Below are 21,607 nucleotides of genomic sequence, written 5' to 3' on the forward strand. Positions count from 1 at the left end.
ATCTTGGGTGTAAAACTAATTCCTCAACTCTCTTTAATCCATGTAATTGTTACTTTAAAACAGAGGTCTTCTGGTTTTTGAAAATATCAGTGGTGGTATGGATGGCAATTGCTGCGATTCGTATTGCCTTGAGTGCCATGTTAGTTAGCATTTCATTTCAGAAGGCAGGGAAGGGTCAACATATTATTGTGAATCAAGGGTTATACTCATGCCAGAGAGGATCAGGTGACCCAATCTCTTTCTTTGAAGAACATTAACAAACTAGATAGGTTATTATGGTGTTCTGGTAATTTTTTGACTAATACCATCCTTTTATTTCAGATTTATTTACATTAGATTTATATATTTTTACCATTACCTTTCTGTATTAAATCCTACTTTGGTAAAGTTATACTATGGAACCCTTCAGCACTATCTTACATGTGTTCTTCATTTTGAATTAGCTCTGGATGCATTAAAGCCTTTAGGCATTCTTGTTCTCTGTAGATGCACATGGACTGAAATATCACCACAATGGGTAGACAGCAAGCATCTAAGGCTTGAGAACAGCGGGAGACACACACCAGTTCGGGATGTCCATCTCAACAAATACTGGGAATTAAACGCGATTTTGTCTTTGTTAGTTCCAGAAACATATTCTTTGCCACAATTACATATCATGGGACTGAGACACGGCATTACCAGATAGCCAAAGAAATGTGAAGATCGATATTCTAGAAATAAATATTTTTGCAATGCTGGTACACAAATTATCTGGAAAAGAGGATAGATCAGACTTAAAACTGTGTAAGGAAGCATGTGGAATCTTCAGTTGATATATTGTTATTGTCAGAATTTTTGGCCAACGAATTGCTCTTTATAGAAAATATGTAATTGGTCCTTCTGTAAAGATAATCTTTAGAAAAAAAGGTGGATTTACATTATTATATACTATTTATATCACTGCATAGAACATAGAACAGTACATGCCTTCAGTCGACGATGTGCCAACATTTTAAGCTACTCCAATATCAATCTAATGTTCTCCTCCCACATAGACTCTATTTTTCTTTCATCAACGTGCCTTCAGTTATCCATGAATCTCTTAAATGTCCCTAACATAGAACCAGAGAAATCTACAGCACATCACAGGCCCTTTGGCCCACAATATTGTGCCATGTAAACTGCTCTAGAAGCTGCCTAGAATTTCCCTACTGCATTGCCCTCCATTTTTCTAAGCTCTGCGTACCTGTCTAAGAATCTTAAAAGACCCTATTGTATCCACTTCCACCACTGTCACTGGCAGTGCATTCCATGCACCCACCACTCTCTGTGTGAGAAAAAGCACATCTGCCTCTACCACCATTCTTGGCAGGGTGTTCCAGACACCCACAATTCTTTGTGTAAAAACCTAAACAGCAGTAATTCAAGTTGCTTAAACAAAGTCCATGATTTTGATTGCAAGACTTGGCTGCATAACTGATGACTTGCTATGGAAATGAGTTTTAAGTCCCAAACAGACAGGATCAAACTTCAAAGTAAATTAATTATCAAAGTACATATAAGTCATAACATTGAGATTAATTTTCTTACAGGCATTCACAGTGAACACAAAAAAACAGAAAAGAATCAATGAAAGACCACCCCCAACAGGACGGACAAGCAATATGCAACAGACAACACTGTGCAAATACATAAAGAAAACAAGAATAATTAATAGGCAATAATGATCAAGAATATAAGATGAAGAGTTCTTGAAAGCGAATCTATAGGTTGTGGGAACTGTTCAGTGATGCGACAAGAGAAGTCATCCCCTCTGGTTCAAGAGCCTAACCGTTGAGGGCTAATAACTGTTCCTGAACCTGATGGTGTGGTTTCTGAGGCTCCTGGACCTTCTTCATGATGGTAGCACTGAGAAAAGAGTATGGCCTGGATGGGGAGGATACTTGATAATGGATGCTGCTTTCCTGTGACGGTGCTCCATGTAGGTGTGCTCAGTGGTAAAGAGGGTTTATTCATGATGGACTGGGTTGCATCCACTACTTTTTATGGGCTTTTCTATTTAAGGGCATTGGTCTTTCCAAATCAGGCCGTGATGCACCCAGTCAATATACACATCTATAGAAGTTCATCAAAGTTTTGGATGACATGCCAGTTCTTCACAAACTTCTAAGTAGAGGCACTGTCATACTCATAATGGCACGGACTAGGACAGGTCCTCTGAAATGATCATGTCACTGCAATTATCAATGTACCAACCAGAAGATACGGAAACCTGAAGTCTCATACTATCAGGTTCAGGAACAGCTACTTTACTCCAACAGTCGTGATCTTGAACATATCTGAACAACCCTAACCCTACCACAGCAATGTAATGCTAAGGATGACCTCATGTATGACATGGACACGTCTTTGAATGTGACTTTATTTTGTTTTGCATGATCTTTCTTTTTAAAATTGTATGGTATAATTTCACATAGTATAATTTATATTTTTGTGTGTTGTCTGCACCTACGTGCTGGGGATGCTGCTGCATTGCACCTGCACCTCACCATACTTACGTTATATCTAACCTAAATATCCTTAGTGATGATACACAAAACCAAACATTGTGATTAGTACCCATAAAAAAAAGACCATAAGGTATAGGAGCAGAATTAGGCCATTTGGCCCATCAAGTGTGCTCCATCATTTCATCACAGCTGATCCCTTTTCCCTCTCAGCTCCAATTCTCTTGCTTTCTCCCGTAACCCTTCATGCCCTGACTAATCAAGAATCTATCAAACCCTCCCTTAAATATACCCAATGACTTGGCCTCCATAGCCACCTGTGGCAACAAATTCCACAGATTCACCATTCTCTGGAAATTCGTCCTCATCTCTGTTCTAGAAGGACAACTCCCTATTCTGAGGTTGTGTCTTCTGGTCTTAGACATTGCCACCATAGGAAACATCCTTTCCATATCCATTCTATCAAAGCATTTCACCATTCGAAAGGTTTCAATTATGGGTCACCCCTCATTCTTCTGAATTCCAGTGAAATCAGGCCCAGAACCATCAAATGCTCTTCATATGACAAACCAATTAATCCTGGAAACATTTTCATGAACCTCCTTTGAATCCTCTCCACTTTGAGTATATCCTTTCTAAGACAAGGGGCCCAAAAATGCTCACAATACTCGAAATGAGGTCTGGCCAATACTTTATAAAGTCTCAACATTACATCCTTGCTTTTATGTTCTGGTTTTCTTGAAATGAATGTTAACATCACATTTGCCTTCCTCGCCACAGACTCAACCTACAAATTAACATTTAGGAAATCCTGCACAAGGACCCTAAGACCCTTTGTGCCTCAAATTTTTGTATTTTCTCTCCACTTAGAAAATAACCAACCCTTTCATTTACTCTACCAAAGTACATGACCATACACTTCCCGACACTGCATTCCATCTGCCACTTCTTTGCCCATTCTCCTAATCCAAATCTTTCTGTAGCCTCGCTACTTCCTCAAAACTACCTGCCCCTCCACCTAACCTCGTATTGTGTGCAAACTTTGCAACAAAGCCATCTATTCCATCATCCAAGTCATTGAAACATAACATAAAAAAACGGGTGTTGTGTTGTACAAAAGTTGCAAAAGCAGTAACACTTGAGTTAGTGGTGCATATTCAGTGTGAGAAAATTACAAAAAGCAAAGACAGGAAAGATGCACAATTCCCTAAAGAGATGCTCCTTCATCGAGCAAATGGTGACATCAATTGAGCACATCTGTTCTCATCGTGTTCCAGAATTGCAGAATTAGCAGTGAAGTACTGTGCAGACTATAAAGGATCTTTCTCTCCCTTTCAAAAGTGTGACAAAAGGAGACAAATACTTTTTGTAGCCCCTCTCGCTTCAACGTTTTTCTTTTATAATCAATTACAAGTTGCATCAAAACATTTCTTTGCAGCTCTACAAAGATCAGCTGTCCCTGTTACTACATCACTTTTACATTCCCAACAGAGTCATTTAACCTGAACAGACATTGCACTGCTCCCCAGATGCTGCTAAAATTGGCAGGGGACTAACACACTGAATGGAGACGTTAACAAAAGCAACAGTCCAGAAGATATGTTTATTTAAACCAGACTGCATTCTTCCAATAAGCTACTGAATACACTTAAGTCATCTTCATTTCTCCCATTTGCACAAAGTATTATTTCCATGAATAATGCCCTCATCACCCAAAAAATACTTCCCTTGCAAGCTGTTTTATTTAAAATGGACTGAAAGTTCTTTGTACAAACCAGGTTTGCTTAAAGATTCGAATATAAAGATTATTCTGATGCATAGTTAGAATTTTAAGGTTTTTCTATAAAGAACTGGGATATTTTACATTCAAATGCTCCAAGGCAGTGTTAATCTGATGCAAGATTTGATACATAACTAAAGAGTAGTTTCCCAAGATATTATCAGCAAGGATAATTTAAACCATATGTTATTATAGGTTGTTACAGCCAGGGGTGGTAGTGGGGATAGGCTTCCACTACCTATTAAATGCTCCCAATGACATGCATCTCAAAAAACCTCCGGTAACCAGGTCCATATCCTGGCCTTCACATGTGGCTTAGCTACTAAGCCCATTGAAACCATTTCTATGGACAGGAGAAGGGTCAAAAGTGAGTTACTGGTGCCTAAAAACCAGTTGCATTGGGCAAATAGGCCTCATCAGCCATGGTTGGCAGCTCATCTAGGAGAAGGAAAACTCTGATCTTAAACCTCTGCTGCTATGCCATTATGCCCACTCAAAGCAAAGCCTGGATGAGTAAAAGTCCAGAGCTGGAGTCCCTAAGGTAGTCTTACATTGAGTTCAAAACTGACTGGCAACTCATACGACGCTGCTGGTGCCAAGCTGTATTTATCTCTGCTGTCCCTTTGGGTTCATCAGCTGCGTGGAGAGGGGTGCGCGCAACATGGAAACAGCTCCATATTGTACTGCACTGACTTGCACACCACGTTGACTCGACCAACGGAGGGCCTCAATTTAAACTATCTATTGTCTCTCGCAAGATCCTGGATTCAAACTGTATCAGATTATTTAATTCTAAGATTTGAAGCTGTATTATAAATATTTGCCTTTTGTTTTGCTTAAGGCTATGCGAGCCATTTCATAACTACCCATCCGCTCAACAGTGATCAGCAGCACTGGGGCTCCACAGGGGACTGTCTTGACTCCCTTTTTCTTCACCATTTACACCTCGGACTTCAACTACTGTACAGAGTCTTGTCATCTTCAGAAGTTTTCTGATGACTCTGCCATAGTTGGATGCATCAGCAAGGGAGATGAGGCTGAGTACAGGACTACGGTAGGAAACTTTGTCACATGGTGTGAGCAGAATTATCTGCAGCTTAATGTGAAAAAGACTAATGAGCTAGTGGTAGACCTGAGGAAAGCTAAGGTACCGGTGACCCCTGTTTCCATCCAGGGGGTCAGTGTGGACATGGTGGAGGATTACAAGTACCTGGGGATACAAATTGACAATAAACTGGACTGGTCAAAGAACACTGAGGCTGTCTACAAGGAGGGTCAGAGCCGTCTCTATTTCCTGAGGAGACTGAGGTCCTTTAACATCTGCCGGACGATGCTGAGGATGTTCTACGAGTCTGTGGTGGCCAGTGCTATCATGTTTGCTGCTGTGTGCTGGGGCAACAGGCTGAGGGTAACAGACACCAACAGAATCAACAAACTCATCCGTAAGGCCAGTGATGTTGTGGGGATGGAACTGGACTCTCTGACGGTGGTGTCTGAAAAGAGGATGCTGTCCAAGTTGCATGCCATCTTGGACAATGTCTCCCATCCACTACATAATGTACTGGTTGGGCACAGGAGTACATTCAGCCAGAGACTCGTTCCACCGAGATGCAACACAGAGCGTCATAGGAAGTCATTCCTGCCTGTGGCCATCAAACTTTGCAACTCCTCCCTTGGAGGGTCAGACACCCTGAGCCAATAGGCTGGTCCTGGACTTATTTCCTGGCATAATTTACATATTACTATTTAACTATTTATGGTTTTATTACTATTTAATTACTTATGGTGCAACTGTAACAAAAACCAATTTCCCCCAGGATCAATAAAGTATGACTATGACTAACATATCCACTACTTGGCTTCCTTTACAATTGTTAATGAATAAACATTCAGGTTCAGGCCTGGATTGGCAGTTCAATCAAAAGCTTTACTTCATAAACACACAAGAATAAAAGAAATAGGAACAGGGGTAGACTACACAGCTTTGAACATGTTCTGGCATTCAACGTGTTCATGGCTGACCTGATTTTTGGCTCCACTTCCCTCACTGTTCCCCATATACCGTGATTCTCAATGCCCCCAAATCGACCTTGCTCGTGAAGGTATTAAATAATTTGGTCTCCTTGCCCCTCTGTGGTAAGGTTTAGGAGCAATTTCCATAGCACATCCTAAATTGGTGACACATCATTTTGAATCTCTGCTGTTTGTTCAAAAAAAAACTTGAAGGTACACAAAGCTTTAGAAACAACACCCTTCCCTCCACCATCAAATTTCTGAATGGTCCATGAACTGTACTGTATGTTGGTTAAATTAGGAAGGTGATTGGGAAACAGAAATAAGAGTACTTAGCTTGGAATTAGCTCAGTAGTATTAAGTGCTATTTGGTAATTGGAAAGACTTAATATATACCACTGTGCAAATATCTTCAGCACCTGAGCTATGATGTGTGCCTAAGACTTTTGCACAGTTCTGTATGTGGGGTGGCATGGTGGCGCAACGCTTTACAGCACCAGCTATATGAATGGGGTTCAATTCTAGCTATTGCCTGTAAGGAATTGGCATGTTCTCCCCATTGTTACGTACCCCGTAACCGGGTTGCCAAACCAGCAGAAATGGACCACTTAGTTGGAGTCTGGATTACTGGAACTAAGAAAATTTTATTAAAGAAATAAGCAACACAGTACTCTAATCAAAAGGATATAAATGTAACAGTTTAGCAATGATAAAACACACATGTACACAGAACTAGGATAATAGGATCAATCAAGCTCTATCGCAGTCTAGGAGTAAATGATCAGTTTCAAATGACGCAAAGTTCAGTTCAATTTAGTTCAGTTCGCAGTAATCGCTATTGTGCCGTTGTGCAGGGAGAAAAGAGAGACAGAGAGAGAGCGAATGAATATGCAAATCGGATTCCAAACAGACCTTCGATATTCCTCACAGTTAGCTTTCGGGCGAGCCCTTTGTAATGACTTCTGAGGTCACCGACTGTGACCCCTCCGTTCCAGATATGATCGTTCTTCTGCGGTGAACTCGGCACCCAGGCAAGGGTGGACACACACACCAGGTTCCCGCCGACCATATCTTTCTACCCTGTGCATCTACGGCTGGTCCCGCGACCAGACTCAGAAAACTCTCACCACCTTGTGGGGGTACACCGCTTCCAGGGTCTCGTTACCTCGTGGAGTCGTGTGTCTGTTGCCTCAGCGAACCTGTCCCTTTTTATCCCCCTGCTGGGCTATCGCCTGTCCATCAGACTTCAAACAGTTCAGGGTTCAAAGCCACTGGTCTCTGACAATACTCGGAACCGTGTCCCCTCTCGGTAATCTCTCTCGTCTCTCTCTTATTAGCACCTTGCATGTCCCCCCATTGTCCTCTTATCGGCATCAATCTTCTGATAACTGGTTCTTTTGTCACACCATGGAGACATCTGTTTCCTCCAGGTGCTCCCACATTCCAAAGATGTACAGGTTAGAGTTTGTATATTGTGGGTATGCTATGTTGGTGCCAGATAAGAGGCGACACTTGCAGGCTGCCCACAGTGTATCCCTGCCACAAGTGATGCATTTCACAGTATGCTTCATAGTTTTGATGTACATGAGAAATTTGGATAGGCACATGGAATGGTGGGGGGTGGACGGTAATGGTCTGGGTCGAGGTTGATAGGACTAGGCAGATAGGCCAAAGGGCCTGTTTCTGTGCTGTAGTGTTCTATGATTCTATGACTCTGTGTAACAAATAAAGCCAACTTTAATCTAATCTTAAACTCACAGCTTTCCCTGGACACCACTGAAAGTTATCTATCACCTTGAAAGACTGAAGAAGAATATACAACTTCAGTTAATCAATGACTGAAGGAAAAAAACAACTGCAGAGCCTGGAAATCTGTGCTAAAAACAGAAAATGTTGAGGACACTTAGGTCAGGCTGTACGTGTGGAAAGAGCAAGTTAACACTTTGGGTCTGAGAAATGAAATGAGCTGCATTGAAAGTGACTATACTTAATGCCGCAGTGTTTAATACGGTATAAGGTACTTAATTATTGAACATTTGTTTGCACATTTTTGAATGAAAAACATTTTATTTAATTAAGAAAAGCTTTAATCAACTGGAAAATTATCTGTGTCTCTCTCTCTCTCTCTAAAAATTTGGCTTGCTGCTGAGTTATCTCCAACATCTTAGTTTTATTTCATATTGCCAGCAATTGCAGTTTCTTGCCTTCTTGAAAGCAAAGGTGACTCATGAAAGCAGAAACCTTTGGAGCAGGAGACCACTCAGCCCACTGTCTCTGTGCTGGTTCTGGACAATAGCAATCATCCTTTATTCTAACTCATTTTCTCTGCTAGGCTCTGCTTCTCAAATACTTCTCTCAATTTCAATTACAGTAAATGATAATTGAGATGCAGTGTTTCAACATTTATCTCAGAAAAGCAATTAAAAAGCAGGTGCATCACCACTCAAAATGAGTTTTAAGGAATTTTGTTTTAATTATATAGAACAGGATTTCACACATGAACACTCAAGGATATGAACTCAATCTCTATCACTAAGTATTGTTTTAAACTGAATTTTGCAATAAACCATCTACTGTAACACTTGTCCAACATCAAAGCTCAGGAGAAACTCATTTTATTCAATATTTTCAAACATAGACCATCAAACATTCACTTTTCTTTTCTAGGAATTATAAACCACAGACTGAAGCTGGAGAAAAACCACCACAAAACAGGTTTTTGAAATATCACGTTTTCCATAAATCAAAAACTTCCAGCCTGGGTAGAAACACATTGAATTGGCTTCGAAAAAACATGGTTCAAACAAATTGCATTATGCATCCCATGGTACTTACATAATTCGTATTTGCTAAACAACATTGCACGTTATGAGTTGAAAGTTAACAAAAATTATATACAGGAAATTAAAAAGAAAACAGATGTGAAAAAGAATTGGCATTTTGAAGAAAAAGTTACAAGAGACATCATTCTGAAGACCTTGTCCAAATGTCTAACAAATAAATAGCATGCGAGCAATATTCTGCAACTATGGAAATTTCCCAACTATGATATGATCACGCAGATCACTATTACTTGCTATCTATGATAAAGACCAGAAAATGAAAAGATGAGTATTATACCAAGAGTTACAGTCAGTGGCCACTTTATAACATACAGGAGTGGAATATGGTGGGTGATCCAGTGTTGCTGTAGCCCGTCCACTTCAAGGTTTGACAATCAAAACATGGAGGCACCTTCAACAACACCCACAGTCCTAACAGTCCTGTGATTTTAGTCTCTGAGGCCAACATGAGAGAAACCTGCACCCAAAAGGCTGAGCACTAAAGACCTGTGCTGATCAACTGGCTGGAGTGTTCAGCAATACCTTTAACCTTTTGCTTTGGCAGTCTGAGGTGCCCAGCTGCTTCAAGCAGGCTTCAATTATACAGTTTATTCAAACAAGAAAAAATCTGCAGATGCTGTAAATCCAATTAACACATACAAAACTGAAGGAACTCAACAGGCCAGGCAGCATCTATGGAAAAAAGTATAGTCAATGTTTCAGGCCGAGACCCTTTACATACAGTTTATTCAATTTAGTAGGCCTAAGGACGTGGTAACCTGCCTCAATGATGATTGTCCAGTAGTACATACGTACATCCACTGTGATGAAGTGCATTGAGAGGGAGGTGATGAAAAATATCAACTCCTGAAAAGCGACTTAGATCCACTCCAATTTTCCTACCGTCACAATCGGTCAGCAGCAGTTACCATTCATGGGCTCTTCACTCAATCCTGGAACATCTGGACAGCCAGGGTGCATATATCAGGATGCTCTTCATTGACAACAGTTTGGCATTCAATAACATCATCCTCTCAAAACTAATGAACAGACACCAAGTCCTAGGCAACAACATCTCCTCCACAATCTCCGTCAGCACAGGTGAACCACAAAGTCCCTACTCTACTTGCTTTATACTTATGGCTGTAAGCTCAAGCACAGCTCCAATGCCTTTTCTAAGTTTGCTGACAACATTACTGTCATTGGCTGAATGACTTGACAAATCAGCATATACAAGACCAAAGAGATAACTTCGGGGGGAGGAAACTGGAGGTCATGAGACAGCCAGTCCTCTTCAGGGAATTGAAGTTGGAGAGGCTCAGTAACTTTAAATTCCTCAGAGGATCTGTGCTGGGTCCAACACATAAGTGGCATTATGAAGAAAACACATTAGCACCTTTCTTAGAAGTTTGCGAAGATTCGGCATGTCATCTAAAACTTTGACAAACTTCTATAGGTGTGTGGTGGAGATAATATTGACTAGTGCATCACAGCTTGCTATGGAAACACCAATTTTGAACGGAAAATCCTAGAAAAAGAGGTGGATACAGTCCATTCCATCATTGGTAAATCCCTCCCTACCATTGAGCACATTCAAACGGAGAGCTGTCACAGGAAAGCAGCATTCATCATCAGGGACCCCAACCATCCAAGGCCATGCTCTTATCTCGCTGCTGCCACCAGGAAGAAAGTACAGGACCCACACCATCAGGTTCAAGAACAATTATTACCCCTCAACCATCAGGCTCTTAAACCAGAGGGGATAACTTCACTCAAATTCACTCACCTCACCACTGAACTGTTCCCACAATCTATGGACTCACTTTCAAGGACACTTCCTCTCATGTTTTCGATATTTATTGCTTGCTTACTTGTTTATTTATTTATTTATTATTTCATTCTTTTTGATTTTGCAGTTTCTTGTCTTTTGCACACTGGTTGAATGCTCAGTCGGTATGGTCTTTCATTGACTATTATGGTTATTATTCTATCATGGATTTATTGTGTATGCCTGCAAGAAAATAAATCTCATGGTTGTATATGGTGGGATATGTACTGCGATAATAATTTTACTTTGAACTTTAATTATTTGCTTCTCTTTTGATATACAATAGTCATGTTTTCTCATTTCTAAAGGGCAGTATTGCCTGAAGTCAATTTTAATTGCTCAACCAGCATCACTGACACACACTACCTGATGGTTATTTTACGTAGCTTGGAATATGCAACAGTAATTAGCCTAGTTTTTGTGACTTTAGTGCAATGTCGTATATTGACCAGGGCACTGGGATAACGCTCCAGCTTCCCATCAACATTGTGTCTTAAGAGTCTTTCATGTCCACTTTACTGAGCCAACTTGGGCTCAGTATAACCATACACTACTGATAAAATGGTAATAACAACTTGCACTCTGGGGGAGAAAGAACTAATTTTGCTTTGTATATACCATCATCCAAATCTTACAAATGGTTGAAACAAAGCTCATCACACAAGGATTACCTCATTCATCAGAATAGCTGTGTCTCACTGGCTCTGTCCTATTTTGTTATCCTGCTGAAGTCCTTCAACGAAAAGCTATGTCCAAAAACATAGCTTGTGGTTAGATACTAGATCTTTTTCCAAACACATTTCAATCCATTGTCAAGATGCCAATTGTATTTGCCTCATAAATCTCCCTAAGCGAATCCACTGGGAGGTTGAAGCAAATGTCTACAGGCCCGAATCCGTGTCCAATGGAGGTCTGTCCTGGGTTTAAAGGATTCTGTGTGTGTGTGCGTGTGGGATGGGTGGGAGGAATGAGACTTGTTTTTGCTTTTGTTTGTTGCTTGCTGTGTTCTGTCAAGTATTGTAGGCATGCTGTCTATGTTGGCACCGAAATGTGTTGCGACATTTGCTGGCTGCCCCCAGGACACCCTGTGTGTGTTGGTTGTTATTGCAAACACATTTCACTGTATGTTTCGATGTACACATGACAAATAAACTTGAATCTTGAACAGCGTGAGCTTACAATCTACTTAACTGCTTCAAGGGTTGTACTGGAAATGTGTGTGAATAACATGTCTTTCCCTGTAGGAACCTCAGATTCATGGTCCCTGAAGCAAATGTGGGTCTTTTATCATTAGATTTCCTTAGACTGAAAGCTGAATGCTTCAATATATCAACAATGATTTCACCATGCTAGTAATACTGCAATAAATTACGTATATGCACTATATAAACTATGCTTTCATTCCCTGGAGCACAGAAGGTTAAGGTTCATAAGATCTTTAAAGAAAGTACTTAAGTAGACAAAAAAAAACTTCAGCTTATGTTGAGGACCTTGGACAAGAAGATGTGTCAGATGTTTCCAGCACCTGCAGAATCTCTTGTGTTTTGGACATGAGGACTAACCTTAAAAATCAAAGCCAGCCTGTTCAGAACAAGTTGAGGGAATGATGGAAGTAAGGAAAACTCTCCCATAAGCAGCAGTAGGTTAAGTAGTATAGATAGATTCTGAGTTCCTTGGGTAAATGCTCTGGATTTCTTTGTTCAAGGTAGGCTTATATTGAAAACACAAGATATTATATAGTTGCTGGAAATCCAGAGTAACATTTACAAACTGCTAGAGAAACTCAGCAAGTCAAACAGCATCTATGGAAAGGAATAAAAAGCAAGGGAGAAGAAGCCATAACAAAAAGATGGGGGAGGGGGAAAGTGGATGTGAAGAGGATGGTGCCTTTGGCTGGGGAGTCTAGGACGAGAGGGCAAAGCCTCAAGTTAGAATAAAAGGAGGAATTTCTTTGGCTAAAGGGTGCTGAATCTGTGAAATTCGTTACCACAGGCACTATGAGGTCAGGTCATAGTGCATTTAAGCAGAGATTGATAGGTTCTTGATTGGTCAGTGTGTGAAAAATTGTGGGAAGAAGGCAAGAGAATGGGGTTAAGAGGGAAATGGATCAGCCATAATGAAATGGCCTAATTCTGCTCCTATCTTTTATGGTCTTATGGAGGGGAAGTCCACAAGCTAGAAGGTGATAGATGAAGTCAGGTGGATGGGGGAGGATGGAAAAAGTGAGAAGCTGCGAGGTGATAAGTAAAAAAGATAAAGGGCTGAAGGAAGGAGCAAAAAGAGTGGACCATGGGAGAAAGAGAATGAGAAGAGGCACCAGGCAGAGGTGATAGGTAGGTGAAGTAAAGAGAAGAGGTAAGAGGGGAGCTAGAGTGGGAAATAGAAGAGGAAAGGGGAGAGGGAGCAAATTTACTGCAAGTTAGACAAATCGATGTTCATGCCATCAGGTTGGAGCTACAGATGGAATATGAGGTGTTGCTCCTCCAACCTGAGAGTGACTATACTTATTTTGAAACGCACTTGAATTTGTGATAAACTGCAGAAATTATTTCTATTCTAAATTGACACTGTAATTCTGTATGTTCAAATCAAAAAGTGCAGGGAACATTAGTCAGAGTGTAAACAATTGTAGTTTGTCTCGAAAATATCTACAATGAAAAACAACTTCGCCTTTATACTTCAGTAGAATTTGTTACTCCGTAGAGCACTGCAGGCAATTCATATGATTATGAAATTGCTCCTTCCATGTGACATAACTTTAAATGTACATGGAGCCAATAAATCACCCATGGGACATGGTCTATTTTAGGATCTGTCCCAATTGTGATTCAATGCTAAATTATTTCCCCCTACTCATTCACTGTTTTATTTGGCAATCAAACTTGGCATATCAAGCCCTCATTTTCAAAATAATATCGACAAGTTAGAAGTGTGGCCAAATTGACAAATCATCTCAGTCATAGAATTGCATTACATCATTTCATATGACGGCTTTGTAAACTTAACCTTACAATGGCAGAGTTTAAAAAGAAATACATTTATATCCCAATAATTATAAATATGAATAAATCAATGCAAGCTCCAGATCAGGGCTTTATCAATTGATTAACATACACACAATGCTGGAGGAACACAGCAGGTCAGGTAGCATCTATGGAAAGCAATAAAGAGTCAATGTTTCAGGCCGAGAAATGTCATCAATGTGGTTGCATACACTGGAATTTAGAAGGATGAGAGGGGATCTGATTGAAACATATAAGATTATTAAGAGATTGGACACGCTAGAGGCAGGAAACATATTCTCGATGTTGGGTGAGTCCAGAACCAGAGGCCACAGTTTAAGAATAAGGGGTAGAGAATTTAGAACGGAGTTGAGGAAAAACTTTTTCACACAGAGGGTTGTGGTTCTGTGGAATGCTCTGCCTCAGAAGGCAGTGGAGGCCAGTTCTCTGGATTCTTTCAAAAAAAGAGTTAGATAGAACTCTTAAAGATAGAGGAGTGAAGGGATATGGGGAGAAGGCAGGAATGGGGTACTGATTGTGGATGATCGGCCATGATCACAGTGAATGGTGGTGCTGGCTTGAAGGGCTGAATGGCCTACTCCTGCACCTGTTGTCTATCAATACTGCCACTTGATGAACGATCTCACCTCGAAACATCAACTGACCTTCCTGCCAACCGAAATAGCTTCCTTATTAGAATAAGAATTAGCAATTAGAATAACATTCTTAATAAGAATTGTAAGAATGAATGTCAGAATAAAAATTTGAAGCACCAGTATTAAAATTCCACTTAACCTACTCCAAGGAAGATAATTCCTTCTTTTCTAGTATTTCCCCCACACCCAGGTCTCAGTCTTTGGCATCATTTCTGTTTTAGATTTATTTATCATGTGTACATCAAAACATATAGTGAAATGTGTCACCTGCACTAATAACCTACACACACAAGAATATGCTGGAGGTAGCTCGCAAGTATCGCCACAGATTCCTGTGCCAACACAGAATGTCCAAGATACTTGGCAGTACAACACAGAACACTGCAAGCAGCAAAGCAAGAAGAGTGAAGCAAGCCCTGTTCCTCCTCCTTCCATCCACCCACACAGGCCTCTTCTTCAGCCTCCAGTGGAATTGGAGATTTGCAGACACTGTGCCCCAACTTTGCATATTATGCAAGTACCTGGCATGTTTTAAAGTATCTGAAATCAGGTCTAACCAATGATTTCCAAATTATCAGTATGATTTCATTGCTTTTATACTCTTAGAAACCACTCGAGTCTCTATATATGCAGAGCCACCAAAATTTTACCCATCCATCGCTAAGTGTAAGTATGCGAACCACAGATCTCTGTTAAATGGTACCATTACTTCTCTGGATTCTAGCCTTCAAATTACATGGCTGCACACTACTTTGATGGCTTTCTTGTCAATAGGTCTTGCACTTCAACATTTAGAGAGTGTTCTCCAGGGTGTGGAACTAGAAGGCTGTGAATGGATGTTTCTGTCATCAAGTCTTTTTTGTGGATAAGGAACTAAAAATACAGACAAAAAAATCATTTATGTTTCACTCTTGGATATAGCCTCATTGATCAAACCTTGTGAAATTCCTTGCCAGTGGCCTCACTATTCTGGGTTCTAATGATGAGTAACTGGTTGCTTTCAGACCGTGGGGTGTGATCAATTAACATTGCAATCTACTCGTATTATGGCAAATGTAATCATTAATAACTACTTCAACATCAGGAAATACTGTAACAAGAGGGATGAATGCAGATGGAAAGCCTCCTGTGTGCTTCATCTGACTCAGAAAAAAAAGACAACTTATTAAGCAACAAAATTATCATGTTTTGACAACTAATCAATGTTAGTTAAGAACTCAGTATGATGACAGCATTTAATTTAGTACCATTACCAACACATTATGCTTCAAAGTCACAAGCCTGGCATAGTGAAAACTTCTGAAAGTAAAAACTTTACCATAACTGAAAAATTTGATGCCTTTTAACTTCAAATCTTTTCAATATTGCACCCATGAATGGTATACCTGCAAAGTATATTAATTTTTTAAATTCCCTGCCCCTCAATGGCTCAACCAGTGAATCACATTGAGCGTAGAACAGTACAGCACAGGGACAGGCCCTTGGGCCCACAATGTTGTGCCAAACCAATTAAATTAGTAATGAAATGGCTAACTAAACTAATCTCTTTTGCCTACATAATATCCATTTTCCTCACATTCATGTGACTATCTAAACATCTCCTAAAAGTCTACTGCTTCTGCATCTACCACCAGCCCAGGCAGCGCATTCCAGGCATCCTCCACTCTGTGTAAAAAAAAAAAAAAAAAAAAAAAAAAAAAAATTGTCCCTCACCTTAAATGTATGTCCTCTCGTGTGAGACATTTCAACCCTTGGAAAAAAATATTGCTTGTGCCTCAATCATATAAACCTCTATCAGATCTGCCATCAGTCTCCGACACTCTGGAGAAAACAACCCAAGTCTGTGCAGCCTCTCATTATAGCACATGCCCTCAAATACAGACGACATCACGGTAAACTCCTCTGCACCCTCTCCAAGAGCTTTGACATCCTTCTTATAAAGGGGTGATCAGAACAGTATACGTATAATACTCCAGATGAGGCCTTAGAGTTTTATAAAGCTGAAACATAACTTGCTGATTTTTGAATTCAATGCCTCGACTAATAAAGGAAAGCACGTCATATGCCAGCTTAACCACATGTTGTGTGATAATTTATATGTAGCCCTAGAAACACCTAGGTCTGACCATTCTTGTGGTAGCAATGGTCTAATTCTACCCATGTCATGTTTCCAAAAGAGTCATATATAGTCATACACCAAGCTACATCCTCTGAGACGGATAAAAAAAGATCGGATTGAAAATATTTGGAGAAACAGAACTTCCCAATATTCTAGCTATTCATCACCTGGCTTTGTGAAAAAGGGATTACACGTATGTTATTACTACATTCATACTGGACGCTGTTACTACGTTACTATGCACACAAGAGAAAAGTGGAAAATTTTATTTAGAGATACAGCACAGAATAGGCCCTTCCTGCACTTCAAACCGCACTGCCCAGAAACCCCCGATTTATCTCTAGCCTAATCAATTTACAGTGATCAATTAACTGAGTAATTGGTACATCTTTGGACTGTGAAAGCCCACACATTCCATGGGAAAGACACAGACTCCTTACAGACGACGTTGAGCTTTAATAGTATCACGCTAACTGCAATGCCATGATGGCGCCCATATTTATAAACTAGTGAGAGATCATGCAGTGCTAATATTTAAAGGAACACAGGTGTGCTGGTACACAAATTGTTGAAGATCAACTATGAAAACCATGTTCTTTTCATGCCATTGACGATGAAGGCTTTGGTCCATTATTTAGCTAGATATCAGAAAATACATACGAATCAATGCAAATAATTTGATGTTTTCTTATGAATGCACATTTAGTATTTAAATACTCTACAAACTGTATTCTACAATTTTAGAAATTAAAGTGGACACCACAGTTCAGTACAGGCCCTTCAGCCATGATGCTACGCCGATCTTATAACCTACTCAAAGGTCAATCAAACCCTTCCCTCCTACATAGCCCTCCATTTTCTATCATCCATGCAGCTAAGTTTCTTTAACGTCGCTAATGTGGCTGCAGCTATCAGTACCCCTGGAAGGGTGTTCCACATATCCACCACTCTCTGTGTAAAATAAAACTTACCTGACATCCCCCTATACTTTCTTCCAATCACCTTAAAATTTTGCCCCTTCATATTAGCTATCTTCACCCTAGAAAAAAGTCGCTGGCTATTCACTCAATCTATGCCTCCTTTCATCTTGTACATCTCTATCAAGAGGTGTACAAAATATTAAGTAGTCAAAATTATTTGAAGAACCTCCTCACAAGTTATGATGTCACACAAAATTGATATTACTGTGCTGATGGACAGAAATTTTTAATGGTAGGTTAAATTAATACAATTACCATGAAAATAATGTTCAGAACTGCCTTATGTTCAATAAAACCCATTAGCAGCACTGTACTTAGGCCAGAGTCAATTCCAAAGAAACCCGTGCCCTAGCCAGTAAAAATAACAGGGAGAGGCTTCCCATGAAATCAACTATATCATCACAGACTGACAATTGTCCAATTAGTATGTTATCATTGAAGGTACCAGTCTTCTTTCAAACAGTGTTGCCTGCATGCCCTTCGTTTGATTTCATTAAAAAAAATCATTAAAACTCATCCATATATTGTAAAGATGCAGACAAGATTGAGAAGATTTTTAAGTAACAATGCAAATTATTTACAGAAAATGATGTGAAGATAGTTAAGAATCCTGAAAAAAATCCAGGATTCAAATTAAACTTAAAAAGCCCTTCAGAAATAAATTTCATCTGATGAGTTGCCTTAAAAAAGGCAGAGAGAAGCAGTTGAATGTTTACAACACTTCTGAAATTTGAACCCATTAACTTGCATGTTCCAGTCAATTTCTAAGTTGATAGAACAAGAACACGCACCATTAAGTTTCTGCAACACACACAAAATGCTGGTGGAATGCAGCAGGCCAGGCAGCATCTATAGGAAGAGGTACAGTCGACGTTTCGGACTGAGAGCCTTCGTGAGGATTAACTGAAAGAAGAGATAGTAAGAGATTTGAAAGTGGAAGGGGGAGGGGGAGTTCCGAAATGATAGGAGAAGACAGGAGGGGGAGGGATAGAGCCAAGAGCTGGAAAGGTGATTAGCAAAAGGGATACCAGACTGGAGAGAAGGGAGGGGATCATGGGATGGGAGGCCTTGGGAGAAAGAAAGGGGGAGGGGAGCATCAGAGGAAGATATAGTGAGAGGGAGAAAAAGAGAGAAAGAAAGGGGAAAAAATAAAAAAAAAGGGATGGGGTAAGAAGGGGAGGAGGGGCATTAACGGAAGTTAGAGAAGTCAATGTTCATGCCATCAAGTTGGAGGCTACCCACACCAAATATAAGGTGTTGTTCCTCCAACCTGAGTGTGGCTTCATCTTGACAGTAGAGGAGGCCAAAGGCGGACATATCAGAATGGGACTGGGCCGTGGAATTAAAATGTGTGGCCACTGGGAGATCCTGCTTTCTCTGGTGGACAGAGCATAGGTGTTCAGCGAAACGATCTCCCAGCCTGCGTCGGGTCTCGCCAATATATAGAAGGCCACATCAGGAGCACTGGACGCAGTATATCAGCCCAGCCGACTCACAGGTGAAGTGTTGCCTCACCTGGAAGGACTGACTGGGGCCCTGAATGGTGGTAAGGGAGGAAGTGTAAGGGCATGTGTAGCACTTGTTCCGCTTATAAGGATAAGTGCCAGGAGGGAGATCAGTGGGGAGGGATGGGGGGGGACGAATGGACAAGGGAGTCGCGTAGGTTGCAATCCCTGCAGAAAGCAGAAAGGGAGGGGGAGGGAAAGATGTGCTTAGTGGTGGGATCCCGTTGGAGGTGATTATTAATATATTTTAAATATGAAAGTGTAACATATATTGAATATGTTGAGTTCTTCATATTGTACCACTAAGTTGTGCAGGATGATGATGAAAATGCCAATAGAAATGGGTGAGAAAATGCTACTACCATAAATTTTATCCCTCCATTATCAAATTAATACCATAAGACATAACAGTAGATTTGGGCTATTCAGCCTATCAAATCTGCTCTGCCATACAATCATAACTGATTTATTAATCTTCTCAAACTCATTGTCTTGCCTTCTCCACCTAACCTTTGATACCCTGATTGATCAAGAACCTCCACTTTAAATACACTCAAAGACTTATCCTCCACAGCCATCTGTGGCAATGAATTCCACAAATTCACCAACTTCTGGCTGAAGAAATTCCTTCTCATCTCTGTTGTAAATGGATGTCCCTCTATCCTGAGACTGTGCCTGCTGGTCCTAGACTCTTCTATGACTGGAACTCATCCTCTCCACATTTACTCTATCTGGGCTGTTTTATAGTCAGTAGATTTCAATGAGATTCCCCCTCATTCTTCAGAACTCCTGTGAGTACAGTCCCTGAGTCATCAAATGCATCTCATATGTCAATCCTTTCATTGCCTGAAGCATCCTCATAAAGGAAATGCTGGGACCATCCGTGCCGATTATACATGGCTTGGTGGTGGTCAGAAGTACACCTAAATTAATTTAGTTATATTAAAGGCATGAGTGGTTCCATTCCCTTGTTAAACAGAACTCCATGGACAACACTTAAGATAAATAAATGCTTAAACAGCCAAAACAGAGTAGGTATCAAAATTGTAACGTGATGCACAAATTGCTCATTATATTCACCAAAGTGTCAAGTAAAAAGCCAACAGTGACAGCTCTTAAGCAACAAAAGGGATTCTCTGCCCTGTGCCCTGTGGAGGGGGAAAGAAGGGAAGGAATTCATAATTTGTGTGCAAGTTAAATAGAGTCATACAGCACAGAAACAAGCCTTTTAGCCCCACTCACCCATACTGATTAAGATACCGACTATGCTAGTCTCTCTGACATAGCCAAGTTAGTCCAAAAAGTGAAAAATTTAGTCAAATAATTTTCTAGCCAGTCACTGGAAACATAGCTATATTAAATGAAAGGGTTAATAAAATCAGATTTCAGTTAGTCATAGATAAATACAGCACAGAAGCAGGCCATTTGGCCCACCAAGTTCACGCCGAACCATTTAATCTGCGTAATCTCATTGATTTACCCCAGGCCCATAGCCCTTCATACTCCTGCCAATGTACCTATCCAAACTTCTCTTAAACGTTGAAATTGAGCTCACATGCACAACATGCACGGGTAGTTCATTCTGCACTCTCACAATCCTCTGAGTGAAGAAGTTTCCCCTCATGTTCCCCCTTAAACTTTTCACCTTTCACCCTTAACCAAAGACATCTAGTTGCAGTCCCACCCAACCTCAGTTCCCAGGTTTCTGAAAACACATCTAACAAATGTTAGTTAGTTTACAATTCAAAGTTGTTGAGACAAGGACCACTGCAGACCAATATAATCAGAGTTTAAATAGAAAATATGCACAGGTTCTTCACAGAATGCAAAAAACTGAAAAACAAAGCCATTTTTCCTTGGAATTACAGACTTGTTTTCATGAAAATAAACTCCAAATGTCACAAGTAATTGTATGTATACTCTGGCAACTGCTGATCAAAGTGCTCTGGTACTGTCTAACAATACACACAAAACACTGGAGGAACAAAGCAGGCCAGGCAGTATCTATGGAAAAAAAGCACAGTCGATGTTTTGGGCCGAAACCCTTGGGCAGGACTGGAAACAAAATCTGAGGAGTAGATTGAAAAAGTGAGGGGAGAGGAGGGAGAGTACCTCAGGTACCGGTACTGTCTAAACTATCTGAATATGCTTTTATCAGTCACAAGTTGGCAACACAGAGATAGATTTAAGAGCACAATATAAAAATTTCTGTGTAATTTATGAATCATTAAAGATTGTGAAATTCTGTCAAAAACTGTTCAAACACATTAGTTTAAATTCCCAAGCAAAGGAGACATCCAGGCGACTCTTGTTACTTGTGATGTTTACCTTTGTTGTAAATAAAGGCTAGACGCTTTTGGAACTCTGCAAGCAGCCTTGGTACTGAACCCATCCGATATACATCTTCCTATCA

At 40.3% G+C, this 21,607-nt stretch overlaps 1 protein-coding gene across 1 annotated transcript in view; it reads right to left on the reverse strand.

Annotated features, from left to right (window-relative positions):
- LOC140200616 (protein diaphanous homolog 1-like) overlaps positions 1-21,607 on the reverse strand; it is a 460,372-nt gene that overhangs the window by 186,688 nt on the left and 252,077 nt on the right. The window contains exon 18 of the mRNA XM_072264176.1: positions 6,516-6,526. Coding sequence (XP_072120277.1) covers positions 6,516-6,526 — 11 coding nt within the window. The remainder of the gene's footprint in view (positions 1-6,515; positions 6,527-21,607) is intronic.

Source organism: Mobula birostris, chromosome 7 (assembly GCF_030028105.1).
Source record: "Mobula birostris isolate sMobBir1 chromosome 7, sMobBir1.hap1, whole genome shotgun sequence".
NCBI lineage: Eukaryota > Metazoa > Chordata > Chondrichthyes > Myliobatiformes > Myliobatidae > Mobula > Mobula birostris.